This window comes from Odontesthes bonariensis, chromosome 2, assembly GCF_027942865.1.
Source record: "Odontesthes bonariensis isolate fOdoBon6 chromosome 2, fOdoBon6.hap1, whole genome shotgun sequence".
Taxonomy (NCBI): domain Eukaryota; kingdom Metazoa; phylum Chordata; class Actinopteri; order Atheriniformes; family Atherinopsidae; genus Odontesthes; species Odontesthes bonariensis.
In genome coordinates, this window is record NC_134507.1 from 8,134,854 (window position 1) to 8,157,827 (window position 22,974).

The 22,974-nt window shown below is 43.0% G+C and overlaps 1 protein-coding gene across 3 annotated transcripts; it reads right to left on the reverse strand.

Moving 5' to 3' along the window:
* mypn (myopalladin) lies at positions 1–22,964 on the reverse strand. 3 transcript variants are annotated; one of them, XM_075475448.1, is made up of 21 exons: positions 22,752–22,964; positions 19,490–20,581; positions 14,709–14,884; positions 14,578–14,620; positions 14,019–14,463; positions 13,833–13,907; positions 13,165–13,306; positions 12,605–12,628; positions 12,097–12,213; positions 11,267–12,011; positions 9,405–10,574; positions 9,199–9,331; positions 7,806–7,883; positions 5,997–6,218; positions 5,756–5,905; positions 5,589–5,668; positions 4,587–4,713; positions 4,282–4,489; positions 4,001–4,166; positions 3,152–3,285; positions 1–3,061 (listed from the first exon to the last, which is right to left on the reverse strand). In XM_075475448.1, exons 2-21 carry the CDS (start codon positions 20,575–20,577, stop codon positions 2,883–2,885), a joined length of 5,502 nt encoding a protein of 1,833 aa, XP_075331563.1. In that variant the 5' UTR covers positions 20,578–20,581; positions 22,752–22,964; the 3' UTR covers positions 1–2,882. The 3 variants fall into 3 exon arrangements, with proteins under 3 accessions (XP_075331563.1, XP_075331567.1, XP_075331575.1); XM_075475452.1 differs by lacking the exon at positions 7,806–7,883; XM_075475460.1 differs by lacking the exons at positions 19,490–20,581; positions 22,752–22,964 and adding an exon at positions 15,573–15,723.
* Between the last annotated feature and the right edge of the window lie 10 nt (positions 22,965–22,974).

A 22,974-nucleotide genomic window follows, 5' to 3' on the forward strand; every position in this document is an offset into this window, starting at 1 on the left:
TTTGAATAAATATAATTTTATTCTGAGACGGACAAAACTATTTTACAGTGTGCAACTTTACATCAGCTGATTATATGCTTTCAAACCGGTCTCCTGTCGGTTCCCAAACTGACTTGAATATATTGACTCAGTCTCTTGATGTTCAGTAATAACCTCTGCGTGATATATTTGACAAAGAAAAAAAACTTTCAGGAGACATTTTTCATGCGCTTTCAAGTCAAATCTGACTTATTGTTCTGATAACATGTGTTAAACTGCACATGTTTCCTTGCAGATAAATATTTGTCAACACAAAGATTAATAAACCCAACAGGGGGAAAAAAAAGTCTGGATTTTCAACAATAAGCCATCAGTTAAACAGGAATCACAGGACGGTTGAGTTATGAGAGGGCACAGCATGTTTGTTTGGTTACATCTACATCTTTATCAGCTACAGGCATGCAGGCGTATGGAAAAAAACATGAAGCGGTGATAAACTTTAAGAAATAACTCTCTTAAACACAGTGAGAATCCCACCCTGTTGGAGCCATTTAAATCCACTCGTCTAAATTGCACATTCAGATGTTTATAAACCCATGTTTATGTGATGTGAGGCACCCTGTAGACTTGTTGTATCAGATCCTAATGGGTTCATGGAGCCAATGTGGAAAATTATAACATCTCAGTCTTTAATTTCCCATTTCTGAAATTAAACTCAACTTATAATGGACTCTTTTTTTGTTTTAATCTATTTTTTTTCCGCCATCATTCTACACACAATGTAACAGTGTCCACAAAGTAAAGGCAAAACGGTATTTTTGGAGTTTTTTATTTATCTATCAACATTAAAAGATTGAAACAGCCAGTAAGCTTCTATCGGGGGTCCTTGCGATCCCTAGACTGCCTAACTGGGGTCCGTCTTATTAAACTCTTTGATCATAAATAGCGAGCAGACACATCAAGCGAGTTAGAGTGAACCCAAACCATGACATCGTAACATTGCTTGTACCTCTATGAGATGGGGAGTCAAGGCGAAGATTTGGGGAAGATACGAGGAAAGAAAAAGAAAAAAAAAGCTAGAGGTGGCTGCCCTGCAAAACTGAGCAATAAAGGACAGAGCGCTTCGGTCACAGGGTCACAGGTCACTATGAATTACATCCGAAGTTTCTTTGTTGAGGACAATCTTACAAAAAGCCCAACGTCACTGCAACACTACTGCAGTCAGGCTTTTATGGTAGAGTGGCCAGGCAGAAGCCATTCCTCACTAAAACACATAGTAACTCAGTGGGGATTTGACCAAAAGCCAGCTGAATGACAGACAGACTGAATTATAGAGCCAATATTTCCATTGGTGTGTGGCAAATGTCAGTGCCCGTGAATGAAATCTGTAGAGTCAAACTTGGTGATGGCAGTATCATTCTGCGGGGAGGTTTTCCTGTGCTGGGCTCGGAGACTCGTCGGGTAAAGATGAATGTGTTCAACGCCAATGTCGAAAACGTTTGGAGCGTGAAATGTAAATCAAAAGCAGAACGCACTAATTTGCAAATCTCGTAAACCAATATTCTATTCGCGAGAGAACGCAGAAAATACTTTCAAACCTGCATTTGCGAGCGGTGAACAGATTTCTGGAACTGTTCCCGAGTCCATGCACTGATTTCCATCACAGAATCATGTCTTTCTTTCTTTCTTTCTTTTTTTTTTGCAGCACTGCCTACACAGAGATTTCTCTGGATTTTTGTAATTTTTGTTTGCTTGTTTATGATGATGATGATATTATCATGATGACGGAATATCCAAAGTCTTCAAAGCTCTTTTTTATATCCAATCATATTACTGACCTTATTAGCTACAACAAGGTTATTCCAGCTGTTTATCTTTGTTTTTTTTTTCTTCACTCACTTTCTCGCCTTTTGTTGCCCCCATCCCAACTTTCTTTTAAAACATCTTGCTGGCATCAAATCCAAGATGTGCTCAAATCTTTTACAATTTAGCAACAATGTTCCACTTTTAACGTTTGATGAGGTTTATCCTCACATTTAGTTTTTATTTACATTTAACAAAGTCCCCCAAAGAGGGAAAACTTTATCCAGAAAATTCGGCGCACTGGCAATCCCCATCCAACATAGTTGAGCTCGAATGCTTATGTCACTGCATGGAAAGGTGTTTTAAACCGGTATTAAGTGAAGAGTCTGATTACTTATGGAAAAGGGATATTTGTTCACTTTTTGATCAGTTTTTTCCAACTGACCAAAAAGTCGAAAAACCTAGTTGTGCAATATCACTGTGGAAAACTATGTGTAGACTGATGGGGGGAAAAAAACACTTAGGATGAGTCTGAAACCTGAAATGTGGAAAACTGGCCACATTCTGTTTATATTCTAAACTAGTTATTGATTAAAAAAAATAACTCATAAGTTAAAAAGAAACTGTTGCTAGCAGTGCAGGTGTGTGTGTGTGATTTGCTGTAGAAACAAGTGGTGCCACGACCACTCATAAAACAGGATTAACAATTAAGAGCAGATACTTTCACCAGCATTCAGAAACCTTGGCATCACAGCTAAATATGATGGTGAAAGTAAATGTGAATCATTCAAACCAACCAGACAACAATATCCCACCCCACCAGTGGCTCATGAGCTAAGACTTTGTAAATCTGTAGTTTTTTTGTTTTTTTTCTGTATGTAAAACACTCTTTATATGACTTGAGTAAATAGGAATGGTGACAAACCCACTATCCGTGCCGACAGCATGAACGTGAGTCTCTGCCGTTCTAATCTGAATGTTACACTTCAAAAATGCATCACACAAAATCTGCTCTGTTAGGTGTTTCCCTTTGAGCTCTCTCTTGCTTTAATCTCAGGGAGGTCACAGAATGTGCCGGAAGGCCCGAAACCTCAGACCGCTCACAGCTCCTCGCTCTCCAGCGTGGCCTCGGGAGGGGAGCTGGCGAACAGGATGGGGCTGGTGTCTGACGTGGGGAACGCCGACTTAATGTCGAGCCCCTGGCCTGTCAGAGCGGCGTAGCGACTGCCTGTTCGTGGAGCTTTCCTCATGGGTGCTGGGACACTCTGATGCCACTGTGCTGAAGACGCAGCAGTAAGCTAATATTACTACACATAGTGACAGAGTGGGTTTCTTAACAAAGCTGCACGCAACTACACAGAGTATTTACCATAGATATCAAGTCTGCAGGTGCAAGATACAACTCCAGCGTCATTTTTTGCTGACACTGTGTACCAGCCAGCATCATCTTTTCTTGTTGGCTGAATAAGGAGACACACATATCCTGTGGCATCCTGGGTCATCCTGAAATAAAAAAAAAAAATAACGGAGAATTCAGTCCCATTTTATCAGAGATTAAGGCCACATTTACACATATTTAGAGAAACGAATATCCCCCCCCCCTCCGTTTTCAATAATAACATCGTGCACACAACATCGTTTTCAAAAAACTTGTCATTTACATCAACCCGCATAAATACGCCGTCAAGCGCCATAATAACTATTAATAACATAATAATGGCAGTGTAGGGAAAGGAATAAAGCCATGCAAGCCAATCAAAATCCGGAGAATCGACACCAACAAATAACACGAGCGACTTTTTCTGGATTAATGACAAACACGCAATTTGATTTTGTGTCTGTTAAGCATTTTCTGGCGCATAATGTGACGTTTAAGAACCTAAAACGCCGTTTCTCCCAGTTGACACGGCAACACATAACCGGCGTTATCAGAAATCTCCAGTTTGGCCGGAGGTTTTAGAAATAATCGTTTTCTGTGATAAAAACGGGGTTTTGGTGTAAATGAGAGGCCAAACCGCAGGAAAATATCTGCGTCTTCCTATTGTATAAACGGGGCCTGAATGAGTTTTTTTTGTGGAAGTATGGTGAGATATAGACAAGAAAAAAAGAGTTGGGTATGACATGCTTCAAAGCGAGCTTGGGCATTGTTGCAGTTCGTCATAACCCTGTTTAGTTTTAAGGTAGAAATCGCAGTATGGCACTGACACTTCCAGCTTACCAGATTCTGTCCTTAGCTTTAGAAATGGTCTCATTGTCTTTCTTCCAAAAGATGACCGGAGAGGGCATCCCCAGCACACGGCACTCCAGCCTCACCGGGGTCCCCTCAGGAATACCCACGTTCTGCAGCTTCTCCACAAACTCGGGCGGGTGCTTCATCTCTTTCTCTAAAGAGTAAGACATCACATAAGTTGTAGAGGTGTATTCAGCTGAATTGCAAGCAATCACTTTCCTCTTTTCGCCACTGAGAAACTAAAGTCATTGACGGTGTCCAGTGCTCACCCACAACATTCAGTTCGAGGCTAAAGGAGCTTTGCCCTGCTTTATTGCTGGCAATACAGGTGTAAGTGCCCGCGTCATTCTGAATCAGAGGGTCAATGACCAGGGAATGGATGCCGTTCTCCCGCACAAGCATCTTGTGGCAAAGGTCCGGATAGATCGGCCTCCCATTGACCAGCCACATTATCTCAGGGTTAGGTAGACCACTCACCTGGAAGAACAAAAAAAAAAAGAAAAGGTTGACAGTAAGCTGAGAAAGAAATTCTTTATTTTGCTGACATTATCTCACGGCAGGTCCCACTACCTACTTTGCAGTCAAGTCTGCACAGTCTCCCCTCGTGAGCCATCATGTCCCCCGGAGCCTGGAGGAAGTGAGGGCGAAAAAAGCGCTCCTGGGTTTGCTCACCTTCTACTTCCTGTATGCGGGCTCGCACTCTGACAACGTGACGGGGCGACAAGAGCATGTTACGGGACGCAAACACACAATCTCATTACTCAATATTAGTCATCTGTGGTCCTTTACCTTTTTTTTTTTTTTTTGAGAAACGCAAATAGTTGTTAACGCATTGTGATGTAGTTGTAGCAGGTGTGTTCGCACAAATTTAGGTTTTGCACGTTGAAAAAAAAGAAAGAAAGAAGCTCTGAATGACTTCATAGATAGGGGCAGCTAGATTAAAGTGTCTAGATCAGGGGTCTTCAACGTTTTTCAGGCCAGGGACCCCCAAACTGATGGAGAGTTGGAGCAGGGACCCCCCTACTATTTATATGGCATACAATTGTGTTTTATATTTAACGGGGCCTTTGCCGTGTATAAACATAGCTACTCTGTTATTGTACATTCAACACTAAGCTATTCAAATAATACACAGGTTAATATATTCATGTTTTCATTTTAAACATGTGCAAGGTACAGGGTGGCCGTGCCACTGCCATTTATAAACAAACATCTTGCATACAACACTGAGCTATTCAAATAATCCACAGATTTGAACTTTAAACATGCATGTAGATGGGACAATGAATTCTCAAACCATCTGTGGATGGCACACGTTTGCACACAATTTGTGAGAAAAAACTGTTTGAAAAAAAATTTTTTTAAATCGTCTAATCAACCAAAGATTTCGCGACCCCCCTGCAGTACCTGCGCGGACCCCCTGTTGAAGATCTCTGGTCTAAATCATTCAGGAAATGTTTTCGTACCAACTCAAAATGCTGAATGAAGACACTTTGGAGTAGTAGAGTAGTAGCTGTTCCCCATGCAGCAGAAGGATTAGGTTTACATCTGCAGATCACATTTTACGCTCGCTCACCTCTGAGAGTGAATGGGTGTCAGTCGACTCCGGGGCGGTCCAGTTTGGACTATCAAATGACCCGAGCAGCTGATTCGTCCCTGATGATCATTAAATCACAAATCAGCCTGAGTGTTCGGAAAGAAAGTGCAGACAGCAGGCATAGCAAACTGAGATCCAAGTGATACCTGCGGATTAGATGCCATGATGGTGTAGTTGCCGTCATCGTCACTGGTCGTGGACTCTATGTGCAGAGCACAGGTCCCATCCCCCTCTCTTATCTTCTTGTAATGGACATTCTTCCTCAAGATCTGCTTGCCATCCTTGAACCAGTAAACCTGATGAGGGACACAGGCGTACGTGATAAACACGAGACAACAAGTCAAAGATCATACATTCATTTGTAGAGCGAAGCTGTTCACCTCTCACCTTTGGAAGTGGGATTCCCACTACTTTACATGAGAAAGTAACGGGCACGCCTTCCACCGCCTTGAAATTCTTCAGTTTCTTGTCAAATATCGGCGCGATGCATTTCCCAGAGGGGACATCATCATGCTGCACCTCATCATCCGACTCCTCCACCGGTGTTCGCTCCAAACGGAACTCAATCTCGCTCATTAGCCTTTGCTCAAAACTGGACACTTTGTACTCCTGGGGGAAGATAAACCACGACATAAAAGTAGTCGCAACAGCAACATGTCTGCATGCGCCATTTGTGCTTGCATCAAACCTGAAACTGATGGCTGCGGTATCATGCATACACATTGAGATAGGAGAGGTTTGCAGCAATCAGGAACATGAAACAACGTGCATTTGTTTACCATGTTGCAACGGCGGTATTGAAGTAACAATCTGTTACTAACATCTTAACACAAAGTTAAGTAACTTTGCAACCCAAAACTGTTTCCAAAACTGTTGAGACGCTGTTTAAAACTCAAATAAAAACAGAAACAGGAGAGCAGAGTTTTTTTAATGATTTGCAAATTACTCAAGCCCTACATGTCACCGAAAGAGCTAAAAAAAACAAGATATACAATGTTGAAACTGAGAAATGTTCTTATTTTTTGCCGTTCTTAACCAAGGAGGAGGTTCTCAAAGAGACGGGGGGGCTACAAAATAGGATTTCAGCTGCCTTCGTTGTGGCACAAGAAGAGCCGTTGCTACATACAAAAACAGAAAAACTCAATGTACATCTTTAAAAGAAATTATTACACTGCAAAGGAGCCCTTTAAAAATATGGGACCTTTAAAAAAAAGGGAAAATCGGTGAACACAGTTGGTCACATTCGAAAGGTGAGATTAGACTGTAACCTGCAAATAAAAACACGTCGCATCTCAACAAGATCCAGGACCAAAGCTGGAAGGTCTTGCTTATTTCAGCAAGACAACGAAAAATCCTATTCTGCTTGTATCAAAATAGCATGGTTCTGTAATAAAAGAGTTTGGGTGGCTGCCCTTTTAGCACCATAAGCCTCGCATTGAGAACCTGATATTAAACCAAAAAATAAATAAAAATGCCACAATTCACGAGCAGCTGAAATCCTACATCAAGCCATTTTCTTTCCAAACTACAGCAGCTGGCCTCCTCAGTTCAGCGTTCAGCGTTTGAACCACTGCCATCTCTCTGTTTCAACACTGGATAAGTTGTCTTTGCACCATCTACAATGAACTGTAGGCTTTGAGTAACTTGGAAAATCTGTGTGTTCTGTCCTTATTTCCGTTTCCCGCAGTTTTTCAACGTTTATGGAGACTGGGTTGTTAACAACTTTATGATAAGGCTCATGCAGTGACATCATCGGATATCACTCCTGGCTGGTGAAATATTTCGTTCATCCAACCAAACCAAATAACAGAAGATGAAAGGAAGCCGAAAACCCCAATCCCCCCCCCATTTTGCTTAAATGTAACTAACCACATCTTCCTTTTGGAAAAAGGAGCTGCAAGCTTCAGTGGGAAAGTTGTGACTTATAAATGAGCTAAAATAAAATTGTACACAGTTTAATAAACAATAGGGTCATTACATTTAATTAGTTTAAGGAATTTTCCGTTCTTGAATTTTAGATTTCTCGTGCAGGTTATTTAATTAGTTAACAAAAACTTGAGTGCTTGATTAGAGATACTGATTAACCATAGTATGTAGGTCAGTGTGAGACTATCCAAATGTTTTACTCTTTGAGACATTATGATAACCCATACAGCCTTGAACAAAGCAGTGCTTGGGACGGGAAGATCCTTGTACCTCATCATAGTTAATGACAGTAGCAGGAATGTTTGGTCCAAGGGGTCTGCTTGCTGTTTTCCCCTTATTACTCAGCTTCTATGGGAGGATAGGGATGGATGATGAACATCAAAGACGCACAAACAGTACATACAAGCATATACTGATGGTATAACACACAAGCTGCTGTTATTAGTACTCACACTGAATGTTGTTACGCTACGCGGACTCACAATGATGAATGAACAGGAATGAGAGTCGATGCTGCGCTGAACTGAAGCGAGTTCATCATTGAGTTAATCTGAGTGACTGTGGGTCTCGTATTTACATTTGAGCGTACGTTTTTTTTAAAAAAAACATCTGTCGAGAGACAATCATCTCAGATTGTTTACACATATGCAACCAAGGCTTCGAAAAAGATGGGACGGCGTGTAAAGCAAAGGAAAACAGAATGTCTTGCGTTGACTTTCAAATTATTAAAACACATCACACGCTGAAACCGAGAAATTGCACGTATTTTCCTGTATGCTCATTCTTAATTAGAGGCCAGCTATATTTACCACAGTGGGTCGTCACCTCTTCTTTTCACAGCATCCTTTAAGTGTGAAGTATAAAACTTTCCCCATTCTTGCTGGATATGGGATTTCGGCTCAGTTTTAAACACTTTGAGGCTTCTGTTATAGTATTCTTTATTTTTTACTATTTGGCATGTTTAGCACCTAAACTCTCTAACTATTGAGACATGTTTCTGTAACACATGGAAAAACTTTGTCTTAGGGAAATAAACAAGGCTTTTCCTAAAGGACTGACTTATGTTTTTCAAAAACCTTTGCATATCAGTATTATTGGTGTCCTCACAGACCTACAAAATCCCCTCAGAAGTGTTCCTGAGCTCATGCAGTTATCTGGAGAACAGAATTGTGTCCGTTTGCACAGCACTGCACATGGGCTTGTTTCGAAACTAATATTTCATTGTTTTCATATCATTATTATTAAAATTATTATATTTTGCCGTTTTAACCTTTTACAATATTTATTTGCACTGTTTTCTATTAAGCGTGCTTATTAAATACTTTGTCTAACATTGCATTCTGTTTTCATTTACCTCTAACACAAAGTCCCAACTTTTTTGGTCACAGGATTGTATATATCTGCACGTAGAAAGCTGAAGGAGTTATTTCTTAAAAGAAATCATAGAAAACTATTTTGCAACAGCTGGTTGGTTGAGGATTAGCACAGTACTATTTCTAAATAATATCACTGACATTCATTTTCACACAGTAGTCAACAGTTGAAATAAACAAACTCAGTCGACCCAGTCAGAGAGCCGAAAGTTGTTTATGCACCGCTACATCCCTGCAAATTAGGCTGTGGAGAAATTGAAAGGAATCAGGGCTGCAGAGACCCTGCTTACCTGTTGATGTGCAAATGTTGGAGTATCGTCTTTGAGTTGAAGCTTCCTCTCAATGTCCTGGAGGAGAATTTCTCTGCTTTCACGGATGCTTTCAGCTGATTGGAGGCGTGTCTTGGGTACCTTCTTTTGAACCCTGCAGAGAAAGAGGGTGAATATGTGGTCAAATGTGTGACAGTTCACTGACAGTTCTGCCACAAAAAGCGTACCCGAGTGGAGCTCCCTTGGGCAGGCCCATGGAGTTGGTGGGCTGGCTTGGGGTCAGCGAAGGCAGGACGGAGCTGAGGAAGGCCACGGGGTTTTGGATGGGACTGGGGCTTGAGCTGCTCGAGGTGGGAGAAGAGGCTTGTGGGGGCGACTGGGCTCGTAAGGCGAACATGCTGTTCAGGAATGACGCTGACCCCGGTGTGGGTGAGGACACGAGGGACAGAGGGCTGGTGGGGGACTTGAGCACCCTTGTAGGGTAGATCTTGGGTGGGGGAGAGAACGGCGGGAGAGTGGGGGAACTAGCTGCTGAAGAGTTGAGCTCAGCAGCCAGCTCATTGAGCAGAGGAACTGGCGATTCTGTTGGGGAAGGACTCCTGACGGGCGAAAAGGGCTGAGCTTTGATAAACTCTTTTGGCCGGGCGTAGTTAAAGGTGTGGGAGATGGAGGTGAGATTCATGAGGGATGCATGGGTGCTTCTCAGCATTTGGGCAGGGGATGTGGTCTGTTGTAAGGTTGGATTTGAATCTAAAGGGACTGTACTAAGCTTTGGAGCAGGGGGGGGACAAAATGGGGTTGTGGGTGCAGCTCTGGCAAAGGCTGCAGGGGAAAGGTTCAGGTGGGAGGCATGGATGGTGTTGATCTGGCTCACGTGTGCTGCACTGAGAGCGGGAGCTGTGTTCAGCTGTGGGGCAGGAGGAAGGGCGGTCACCAGGGAGGAAGTCTTAAGCTGAGGGACAGACGGAGGGGGGGTCTTAGGAAGAGGTGAAAAGGTGGGAGCAGAAGTCATTGAGGGAGCAGAGGGGGCGGTGGTGAGTGCAGGTGCAGAGTGAGAAATCTGCCGCGGGGGTGTTGTCGTGTTGAGGTACGACTGGAAAGGTTGCACGTGGGGTTCACGGTGCATTCTGGGTGACCACAGGGAATTTTCCTGGGAGCTTTGGACCTCAGGCTGGATCTGGACCTGGGACGGGGGCTGGGACGGAGGCTGGGACGGAGGCTGGGACGGGGGCTGGGACGGAGGCTGGGACGGGGGCTGGGACGGAGGCTGGGACGGAGGCTGGGACGGGGGCTGGGACGGAGGCTGGGACGGAGGCTGGATGGGGGTTTGGGTGTGAGGTTCAGTCTGCTGCTCCATTAGGACCTGGTTGTGCAGAAGCTGGAGCTGAGCTGGGTCCCTGTTGATCAAACAAAAGCAAAATAAAAGAACAACCAAAACTATACAAGGAGTGGATGAGACAGGGTCAGTGCACTGTTCTCATAAATTCAGTCCTTGCAGTAAACCCCAGCAGGAATGAGCCCAAGCCAGCAGAATATTCTGCCCTTTTATGGACTACGAACAAGTAGCCCGCAAACAGTTTCAACTAAGCATTAAACACGCTGAGTCTAAACAGGACTGCGCTTTTATTTCTCATCAAATGAATGGACATCCACTTACAGTAAACTAAAGTGGCCAACATGTCTGATTTATCTTAATGCTTTTCAACCCATGATGTCATATAAATGATCAACGACAATCAGCAAACCACTAAACGCGACTTGATTACAGCTTTTTTCTGGGATAGATCAATGCAAATGCATGGAAGAAAACTTACAAATAAAAAACCCCATCCTTTGTTTTAGAAAGCCGGAAGGTCCACATTTGAAGTCCTGGTGCATTCAGATACGAATCGAAATGATTTCAGCTGCTTTCCCAGCTACTGCAGGAGGAAACGCCCACCCCCTCTGCTGTTTAAAATACAGCCCATCAACTCTGAGACAGTCCAAAGTTTGGACACAGTTTTGGTAACAATTTGGTAAATAAAATCTCAATCGATCGGCATTTTAATGTATTCTATTTTTTCTTAATTACAGAGACCCGTCTACTCACAGTTTGGGTTTAGCCAGCACTGGTGGAGGCTCTTTGCTGACTGATCCCAAGTAGAAGTCTTCATCAGAGAAACTGGATTCGTCACCTTGTTCACCCTCGTCTTTCTCTGGAAGTTTGAAGTGCACCCGCAGACCGACTCTTGAGCTGGAGCGTGAGTGTCTGTGGTTTGTCAGGGTGCCTGTTTTTAGGCAGGAGTTCGGTGGAGGGTCGGGCAGGGGCACCACCGCGGGGCTCCCGTTCAGGTGGTTTGGCGTCTCCTTAACTTTGGAGCTCATCTCTGGCGATGTCACTGAAGGTCTGGGCCCTTCCAGCTCAGCCGCGGCGTCGGAGGCGATGAAAGGTTTTGGGTACGAGAAAATCTGTCTGTTGCCACCCTGTGGTTCTGAATGTGCGCCACTGGATCCAGGAGAGTCCCGGTGGAGGGAGAGAGGATCTAAGGTTGGGGTGCTGGTGAGAGTGGCGGGTTCCAGACTGGGCAGGCTGGTGCGGAGGTGGTCTGAACGCAACACGCTAGAACTGTGCGGTTCCAGACGGAGGGTGCTGGTGTTTACCGGGTCCAAGCGTAAAGTAGTAGGGACAAGTGGGTCGAGGCGAATGGTGCTGGAGTGGGGCTTGATGCTGCTGGTCACAGGAACCTCTGCATGAGGGTTTACAGCTGGAGCTGTGGGGGGAAACCCTTGGATTTGGCTTGGTTCTACCGGTAAACTACTGAAAGGCCTCACGTGGCTGCTGTTGCTGCCATTTCCTGAGGAGAACCGTAGAGATGGATAGAAAGCTCAGTCTAAGAATAAAACTGGGATTGCTTTTGTAAAGCAAAAGAGAAGTATTACCTTTGACCTTCAGTGCAGCGGTACTTGAAACGGTCCCATACTTGTTGTTTGCTGTACAGATAAACATTCCCGAATCCTCTGGAAAGACTTCAGCGATGACCAAAGTGCATATTTCCTCTGGGGGTAAAGGGGGGAGAAATGATGCTCAAATGATGTGATATTCTTTAACTGCATTGTACAAGAGACAGATAGATGATTCTCGTTTTCAAATGCCCAGCAACGAGTATCCTTTGCATCATTGTGTCTGAGAGTCTGTGTGCAGCGGGTGCAGGTTGAATTGATCTGCCATAGTGGTTTAAGACAGGATGGGAGAATACCTTATATGGTCCAGAGTCTAAGAAGAGCAGCCCTGGCTTATGTACAGAAGAAGCACAGAAGCTTCAGCCAAGGACTATAAACACTTCACCAGAGTAATATGTACACACGGCAGCTTCTTATACAGGCACGAATGCCTTGCAGCAGTCAACAGGACTGTTTTTGACACACGACGGTTGAATGAAGTATGTACCTGATTCAGCCGGAGATCTGGGCTCTGAAACAGAAACAAAAACTGTAATTAGCTTCGTAACTAAACTCATTATCCCTAATGATGGATCTGTTCACAATCAGGTCATGCAAGGTGACTCTTAGTTGTCATTTTTGTTAATACCATATTTTTTTATCAACTCTGCCATAGAGTTTGGTTGTCTGGTAGCAAGGTTTACTCGAAAAATAATCAGTGGATTTACATTAAAATTTTAGCACCAATAGGGCACAATTGAAATTTTGTCAACTTTTGTCAACTTTAAAGAAGGATAGAGGCTTAATCTAATGTCTTGTAAAATGGTAGCAGTATTTAAGCTGAAGAAAGTTGTTAATGGAAATTAAATCTTTAACTCGCTTGTAACAAAATTTCATATAAACCACCATTAATTTGTGTTATGTTTTTATGCCTTATGCCATTTCTGCTGACCATCCAATCGAAGGTACAACGAGCTTTTCAAAGTTTAAATCTTAAAAATGTAAAAACTTCTATTTGTACACATGACACGACACCAATGTTACAACAGAAGTAGGACAGAAGCTTACTTTTCTGCAGGATCCTGAAGTCAGGAGAGTCCTCTATGATTTTTCCTTCCCTGTACCAGTCCACTTGAGGCGACGGCACCCCTTTCACGCGGCCCTCCAGCACCACCAGCTGGCCTTCAGATGCAGTGAGGTCCTGCAGGCTCTAGTGGCACAAGGCAGGTTGTCTGTCACCTGAGCATCCATACATTAAGCCAGAGGTGTGTGCAAACGTGTGCCATCCACAGATGGTTTGAGAATTCATTGTCCCATCTACATGCATGTTTAAAGTTAAAATCTGTGGATTATTTCAATAGCTCAGTGTTGTAATTTTACAGGACGTCACAATTATTTGAATAGCTCAGTGTTGTATGCAAGATGTTTGTTTATAAATGGCAGTGGCACGGCCACCCTGTACCTTGCACATGTTTAAAATAAAAACATGAATATATTAACCTGTGTATTATTTGAATAGCTTAGTGTTGAATGTACAATAACAGAGTAGCTATATTTATACACGGCACTAGGCCCCGTTAAATATAAAACACAATTGTAAACCATATAAATAGTAGGGGGGTCCCTGCTCCAACTCTCCATCAGTTTGGGGGTCCCTGGCCTGAAAAACGTTGAAGACCCCTGCATTAAGCTGTATGACGCAGCACAGGTACGCATCCTTTTAGAAATCAGCTTACCTTTGTGAATACTGGAGCAGCCATGATAGGCTGCCCGTTTAATCCTTGTGGATAGATGTGGTTGGACGTTTGATTCTGAATTGTTAAAAAAAAGGAAAGAAAAAAACAGGGAGAGCTTGATCAATTTGTTTAAGACCAAAAATAAATGAAAAACTGTAGTTATAGGAAACATTTCAGTTCTACTACCTGAAGATGGAGTGTCCGTGCTGGAGATGACAGCTCAGGCTGCACAGACGACACCACTGGGTCCAAAGGCACTGGCTCTGAAGCTGCTGCTACCTGCTCCAACTGTGGTGCTGATATGACCGGGATGGATGTTGACACCCCCTGAGCTTCATTAAGTTCTGTAGCACTGGTTGAAGTTGGAAACACCGTCACAGGTAACACTGCTGTCTCCTCCTGAGCAGGATGTGCCACGGACACTTTAGACTGGGAGGATAGGATAGTGGCAGATGTCGGTAGATGAGGTTCTGGGACTTCTTGGCTAGTTATTAGAGCCAAGAGCTCCTCCGCTGGTTCCTCAGTGGCTGCTTCAGGCTGTGAGGACTCAGAGATGTCCTCCTCTGCAGGGAGACTTTGGCTCGATGATGGAGGTAAAGGTGAAGACGACTGAGATTGTTTCCTCTGCAGCCTTTTTGAAATCACAGAAGTTAAGGAGAAACAGAGTTGTTCAGTCTTGGTATGATCCTCACACTGCATTTATCTTTTAGTGGACGTTAACGATGACTGTAGGTAAGAAACTCACTGTTCAAAGTGCTGCTCCCCCTCTGAATCTGAAGAGGAGGCACCTGTAAGATTGAACAACGCATGCTTGTTTGGCATCGAGTGGTGCGATTATGTGCCCACATGAAAACAGAAAAAAGAAAGGAGAATCACCTTCAACATAGATCTCTGCCGAAGTGGAGTCTGTGCCATAGAAATTAGACGCAAAGCAGGAATAGCGGCCAGTGTCTTCCTCAAACGCTTCTGCAATGATGAGAGAGTGCAGCTCCCCGCTGGTGATGATCTGAATGTCAGGGCAGTTCTCCAGCTCCTTGCCCTCACAAAACCACCTGCAAGGCAGCAGAAACACACAAAAAACATTTGATCACATGTTTCCTAGGGATTTCACACAAGAATTTGATTTTACTTCTTTTCTGCCAGTAAACTAGTTTTTTTCAGGCTTTATCCATAGTACGCTTGTGTCACCGAACTCATTTTTCAGAAGAGGATTTTTTTCAACACTCTCCTACTCGAGCAATCTTATTTCAGAGCCACTCTTCCCACATATGTCAGTTCTTTTCCCTTCTATTAACCTTCCAACGCTGTTTTCAATGAGGCTGCTAGTACGCAGTGTCTTTCCCAGTTCCCCCAATAGTGTTTCTGTCCTGACGCCAATTTAATTGGCCAAGAAGAAATGTTTTGATGAGCGAGCCCTATCCCCGTAAGACAAGAAGCTTTACCAGCTTCCCAAGCTGGCAGACTGATAAAGTCTGCCAAAATCTGTTGTTTTTCAAGCTGATGATTGTAAAACTTGGTTTTTAAACCAGGTTGTTTCAGGTCTGCATCCTAAAGCCAGTAAATCTGTAACTGTATACCATAAAATAATGAATAAATGTGCAAAAATTCTATCAAAACATGATAAATGGCTTAAACAAAATCTTAAGCTTGGCTAAAATTACATAGCCTCCAAGTAACATGGATGTGCAGCTGGCAACAGTCTATTTTTTCAATGTAAAAGTAGAGTTGTAAAGATCTTACTTCTTCTCCGTCCTGACCAGCAACACATGCACAGCCACTACGTCAGCATACATCTATTTTGAGAGGATGAGGCCTTGATGCTTTATAAAAATCCAGCCAATAAGCAAACAAGAATGGGGTGATGCGTTACTCTCTGGCACAGCGCCATCACACAGCCATAAACCCGTCCTCACAAAGTGTTTCCCAAAGCAGCTCACGCAAAAAAAAAAAAAAAACACACACTGACACGATCTGGAAGTCATCTAAAGCTTTGATATTTTTGTTGTAAATTCTGAAAGGGGAGAACAGTAGAGATCTAGTCCCAGGACTTGGATACAACAAAGGTGACGCTGCTGGAATGTGCTGTGCGTGTTCTGCCCGAGCCGAGCTGCGTCACTTCAAATGAGTAAAGGTCCTAACTTGAAAACATGAGCGGCAGAGGAGGCGGGAGGCTGCACCTGTCCGGGTTATTTTCCCTCTGGAGATCAGAACCGGAGAGGAGATTCCCTTCAGAGCCGAGGATCTCTGACTGGCTGACCCAACCTTACGCACAATGCTAAACATAGAGTCAGAATACACACAATGCTACACACTGACACACCAGAAGCAGTACACCACCTCATAATGTGAAATAAGAACCTCTGTTTAGACTCCTCTATTTCAACACACCGTAGCTGCGTGCACCGAAACAGCAAAAATCACATTTAAAGAAAAGATGTCTGTGTCAATGAAATACACAAATAAGACCCAAGCATTAAAGCTGTGAGAATCAGAGCTCACATCATCACACATGTATGCTGTCAGCAACAAGCCCTATAAAGATATCAGCTGAGCACTGTGTGAATAATCTTACCAAACTCCTCATGGTTCTGTTGAGAGCTCAGTCAGTTCCATTATCAGACAGGACTACAGCTCGCATTGCCAGTTCAGTCTAAAAATGGCTGAGAGCAACATTCTCCCCGGACAAGTATAAGTTAGTGGCTCAACAATGTTCAGAAGGGCTAACAAGCCCATGCCCCCTATAGTCCACCACCTGCCTTTGACAGCATGGGAGGGAACTTATAAGCCCAAGCTTTGTTTTAAATCATGTCTAAGAAAACAGCCATAAAAGAAGCAGAAGAGAAGCATTAAAACAAGAGGCTGATGTCAACGCTTGCCCTGCTTTTCTCTGACACCAAGAGCTGCTCTGTGAGTTCTCCGTGTAGTGTAAAGACTTCTTGTGTTTCATCACATTTTGACAGTAGATGATTAGTGATCAGGATCCACGGTCTTTAAAACAGGAAACCTCGTGCTGTTGTGATTTACTCCCCTGAACACACAGCGACCCACACCTATACAAACACGCACTTGCACTCTTCTGAATCAGCTGTTGGCTATCATCACATGACACTTCTGTCAGCATTGCCCAAGCAAACACGGCACCATCCTCCTTAGCTTCCTCTCCTTGAAGTGTTTTCGACTTATTTAGGGTGATCTTAGAGACACACACAGTTTGTTTAAATGGTCTAACGTGTCTGAACAAACAAAAATATGTCAGAAACTAAATACATTTGAAGTATTTCTAAAAAAATGGACCGAAATAGATTAAACCTGCAAATACTCCCTGGTGGGAAAACTGTTACACAAAGTTTAATTACCTCACCTTTTATTGTTGCATATAAGACAACTTGGGTACCATTACCAATACATGTTTGATTCTTGAGTATGTCCTGTTTGACTTTGTGTACCCTTAAAAGCAAAGTCAATACTGATAGAAAATGACTTAATCTGCAAAAACTGCTCATTTGTAGGAAAAATAATTTAAGTTATTACATATTAAAGTTAGCTAAATGTACGTCAAGTTTCAAGAAGAAAATCACTCATTATCCAAAAACACCAACACAGAAAGCTTTATGTAATCGGATGTTGCATTAAAGAGTGGACCAGTGATCCTCACCCACTAACCCTTTGTGTGTGGTATTGGTGCTTAAACTGCTGATTAGTTAAAGTAGTAATCTGTTTACTCACATGTAACATATAGATGGGTAAGGGCATTACCAATCTTCATGCTGGCAAACTTTGCTAACACTCAGTCTAACAAATGTATGTAGTGTCAAACCTGTTTTTTTCCCCAAATCATGCTCCTGTAAAGTGCTGTTGTACATTGGCACTCAACAGTGTCCTACCATGATTACTTATTCAGGTATAATTAAATAATAATAACGGATAATAACGAAATCTGAGAAAAATCAGCTATGTGCACATGACTTCTTGTTTGGATGAAGATATATAGCCTCCAGCATGGTGAAATTCACAAATGGGGTGCAATTTGATCTCGCGTGCCCTTTAATTATAAACAGACTGGCTTTTAGTGCTCATGAGTTCAGAAAAAAAAAATGGGATGCAAGATCAATTCACACTTCGCTTTGTTGTACCCGTTGGTGAGTAATAACTGATTAGCTGTCTTTTTCTGTGTTATGTCGTGTTTGTTTTGCTTTATTTTTGTCTTTATGCGAGTGTTTGTTCACCACCAATGTCATAGAATTGTGACGTCCTGTAAAATTACCTCACTTTTCCGTGTGACAGTTTTGGTAGCCTCTGGTGGTGTCTTTGCCTGTATCTTCAGTATGAAAACAAATTCTTGTTTTGAAATGTTATTATAAATGTCTGAATAAATATGCACCGCTTTAGAAACGTAATCTCCCACATGTCTGAGCTCAGCCTGTTTGTTAAAGTGAGAGCTGACACCTTTCAGTGGAAACTCTTTTTTTTGTGGCTTCTGTCTGTGATCTTGTTCTTTTGCTCACTGTCATAAGCTTATGATGACAAGTGAGGGCACAAACATACTCAAGCAGCTCGTGTTCACATGACTTCAGATGCTGCATGGATCCACCTTTAAGCCTCTCACTCCATCCTTCTTCCACATGTGAAAAAAGCCACAAATAACTAAAACTCCTCCACCTGAGGAGTTAACCTATCCCTAAACCGGAGAGGGCAATCCACCCTTTTCTGGCTACCAATCGTGGCTTCAGATTTGGAGGTGCTAATTCTTATTGCCGCTGCTTCATATCACAAATAGCCGAAATGCAAACTCAAGGACGCCAACTGTTGAGGCCAACAAAACTGCATCATCGGAAAAAACAACAACAACAACAACAACGATAAATTTAAAAAAAAAGATGTGCTCTAACCGGAAGGACATCCTCTGCTCTTTGGCTATGCCTATGAATTCTGTCAGGATAAGTTCTTAAGAAAACCCGTGACAAAGAGCAGCCAAAGCTGTCCAGCACCCACTGGTCACCAGCCTGAGTTACTGCAGGGAATCTGAACCAAGTTCTTGCTCAGGTTTTACAGGAACCAATAGGCCTGCGGCTGTGGCCAATGCACAATGCTCCTATGGCATTCCCAAAGGACAGCCTGAGGGATATGCTCATATGCCTTTCCCAAACTTGCAAACGCTCATGTAGACTAGTTGGACAAACTTCTATGCACCCTTCACTATCTGTTGAGAGCAATGGGCTTCACCAGTGTCCCATCAACAGGACAAAACCGCATTGTTCTGCCTGCATTTGAGGTTCAACAACCAGAAGGATTCTCCTGTGCCGTATCCTGGCATAAATAGGTCAAGGCAACAAAATAGATGCGTGGTATTATATTTGCTTATGACCTTAAGTGGAGCATAAATATCTAGTCTACATTGTAGTTTTATTGTTTAAGATAATGAAGATCATCCTGGTAGATATTAACTTTTAGGACACTGCCAATAGTCGGATGGGGCACCACTGCTGATACAAACTGACAACATGACAAATGAGATTCATTCACGTTTGCTCATTTTCACAAAAAAAAAAACTGTTGGATCTTTAAAGAGCCTAAAAGCAAATACTCTTTTCTGCACACTGAAATGTGAATGTATAAAAGCAAGTTGAGGAGTTTAGAACTGGTTTGGGTTTTCTTACCGGACTTCAGGCATAGGACATCCTCTTACAATGCAGTCTAACTGGACCTTGCTACCCTCAGGAACCTCCCTGCTTTTCAGTTTCTGAATGAACTGAGGAGGCTCACACGCAGGCTCTGCAGGAAATGGAGTTTCTACTGAGGAAAAGCTTTCAGCCTGACCCCCTGTCTCCTGGGACACCGAATCAAAGTGTTCCTCCTCAGCAATTCTGCAGTCTTGAAATTCAGTGCGTTCACTCCCCGACTCCTGCTGGACTGCTGGGTCGTGGGTAACAGCTGGACTGGGTCTGTCCTTCTCCACCTCCACAGGTATGCCAGTGCGCTCCCTGTTTTCGGAGCTTAGGGGATAAACCCCCTCGTCGCTCTGGCTCTTGTTTTGGGTCCTGCTCCTGTGGGTTTTGCATGCTCTCGGTCGCATCCGTTTGGAGCTGTTGGCCTTAAAGAGAGAAGAAAGCTCCTCGATGAAGTCCGCTGCCTTATTTAGGAACTCCTTCTTAGACTGGGTCTCAAGACCGTATGGAGCGCCTTTTGCTTGCCTGTTGTCGTCGTCGAATCCTTCGGTGGAGTCCTTGCTGTTCCTGGTCATGTTCTCTTGCCGTGCGGACGCTTTGTGCATCTTTCTGTCGGATGCGAACGTTGTTTGAGCTGCTGTCGGTTTTTTAACCTCAGGGGCTGGCTGAGGGAAGGACACAGTTGGCGAGGCAGCAAAAGAAGCATGAGAGGGGTTGGAGAATGGAACAGATGGGAGTGTGGAGGAAGAAACTGAGGAGATGCTGGTGGGCGGTGATAGTGTCACTGAGGCCTTGAGCTCTGCCCTCTCCTCACGAGGCTCATGTCCAATTGCCTGGCAGGCCAGGTTCACACTCTCATCAAGCTCCTCTTGGCTGAGGAAGGCTGACAGGTCTGGCAATTGGGGCTCACTGTGGCCAACGTTGTCCTCGCCCTTTCCTTTGATTGTGCCATAGATCTGAAAGCGTGAGGAAGAAGCGTCTGAGCGGCTGTGGCGCTGCTGGGCTCGGGCCTCTGCCAGGTAGCTCTCCCTTAAGAGCTGAGACAACGACGGCGGCTGGTCGATGTTGTTCTCCTGCATGGTGCTGAAAGAAACACAAAGTATTCGGTTAAAGGAATGTAAATGCAAATAATCAAATCTGCTGTTGGGTTGGACTGAGCTTCAGCCCACACCTCAGGTTTTAGAGTACGTTTCCACCTCACAAGCAAGTGTACACACGGTGTGCTTATGGTTGAGTTTATATTTTTCTTCTTCCCCTCTTCTTTGATTGCTTTTAAACTGTGTTTTCATTTTTATTCTATTTTTTTATTCTCTTTAAATTGCTTGTTTTTATGCTGCCTTATGTGAAAGTCTGTAGACCAAAACTTCATGAAGGAAATACAAGCGATCAACAATTATCTCAATTATGTTTTTTTTCCAGGAAAGAGTAATTCTTCAAAAGAATAATATGATTTTGCAGACTTATTGTATCAAAGTAGGTGCCCCTCACGTTCCACTTTTAACTGCTGTCTGCTTCTTGCAATAGTTTATTTATCATTTCATTACATTTTAACAACATAACTGACGAAACATGAAAACTGCAAAACACTTATTGGGATTGAGTGACAGGTGCATATTTCAGACTCTAAAAGTTGACTGTTGCAGGAACAGGATACCATCCAACAAATCTGATAGCAATATAAATACATGGTGTTCCATATCAAATCATTCTCACTGTAAATACAGCATGTTGATTTAGCAATAACATTTACTGTTTGGCCCATTAAGGTCTGGAAATCAGCGTCTGCCAATGGCGTGGGGGTCCGTAGGTGCACGAGTAACCCGCAAATCTGCTCCACAGATTTAACACTGAACAATATGCACAGATGTTAGAGCAACACATGCTGCCATCCGGGCGATTTCTTTTTCAGAGCCTTCAAGCCTCGAGTGTTTCATCAAGTTGATGTCAAACCGCCCTCAGGTGCTACACAGGTGTGCTGGCAGCCCCCCCATTTCAAAACATTAAGTGCATTGTGAAATAAAAAATTTAAAAAAGAAAGATTTTGCATCATTTCCAGCTAAATATAGCATTTGACTGATTTTAAATCAACAGCTTTATTTTCATTTTAAACCATTTTCTATGATTTAAACTTTTTTTATTTTTCAAACAATAACAATGACCAAACAATAATCCACATTATATTATTATACAATATAAATTCAGTCCTTGACAAGTGACTTCAAGTGAATTATGCAACATTACACACACACACAATTAAATAGTAAAAGGAACGAATGTATAGAAAAAAACAAAAATTAACAAATAAAAATATTAGTATTAGTATATTAGTAAAAAATAAAAAATAATAATAATAAAATAGATAAATACAATTTAAACCATTTTCTGATATTTTACAAAACATGCAATTTATCAGTTGATCCCGTCACGTTGCAACATACCATAAGAGTCGAGTAATCCGTGGATTTAGATTTAAGTTTCTAATATTGTACTTAACGTTATGTTACAACAATCCCTTGTGAAATAAATGAGTTATGTGGTAAAAATAGCTTTTTATTTTTGCTTAAATGCTGGACAAGGTGTTGGGTTCATGTGCTGACACCAGATCAGATGGGCAGGAGGCATGCTTTTTTACCCCCTGTCCACCTCTGATTAACACTTATATGACGTTTAGACTTTGCACAGATTTTTGTGACTCTAGGCATGAGCAAGTTATTGAATACAGACACGAGATAGGGGGACGCATATGTTGCTGACACTCAAATCGGTGCAATTAAGAGACGCGGTGATGCCCTTCCAGTGGACCCGCCGCTGCAGCTGTTGTGAACATTAATACTTTGCAAACAGGCTCCTAGCCCACCGAGTCACATCTAATAATAGCGAGGGGGGAGTCGGTTTACACGAAAAAAAAAATCAACACAAAAAAAGCAATCCATCTTATCCTGCGAGCCTGATTTTTGAACAGTCACATCAGACTTTAATGCGATTATGCCAACAGGACTAGAATTATCATAAATGGGACAACACATAAATCCTAACCCACTCTGATGATCAGTTCCCTGACTGAACAGTAGCACACATCCCGGCAGGTTAAGATAACTCGATTACACGGGAGCACAACAGTCGACCAAAAATAGTCAAAGCTCGTCTGAGACTCCATGTCAGATATTTTCTGAAGCAACACACACAGAGGCCAATGCCAAGAGACAGTTACCAGGACTTTGAACAATCAAATTAACGGGGTAGTTTGTTTTACCTTCAGTATAAACCCAGCTGGCCCCTGTGAAGGACTGGAGCGCACCTATGCTGAAAGGGGGGGGAAGTTTCTGCTCTTTCCCGGGTTGCTGCCACCTTGGGAAATCTTGCACACTAGCAGCTGCTCAGCCCTCCCGGGTTTTCTTGCACCGAGTTAACCTTGGAAGTTTACAGGAAAATGTGCGGCCGAGTAGCTGCGGTAACCTGTCACCAGTAAAAGCAGC

Coding starts and splice junctions, on each gene's coding strand:
- mypn (XM_075475448.1), bottom strand. CDS start 20,577: ATGCAGGAGAACAACATCGACCAGCCGCCGTCGTTGTCTCAGCTCTTA. Junction 9,332..9,404: donor CCCAAGGGAGCTCCACTCGG/GTACGCTTTTTG, acceptor CTTTCTCTGCAG/GGTTCAAAAGAAGGTACCCA. Junction 7,884..9,198: donor CAACATTTGCACATCAACAG/GTAAGCAGGGTC, acceptor ATCCTCCCATAG/AAGCTGAGTAATAAGGGGAA.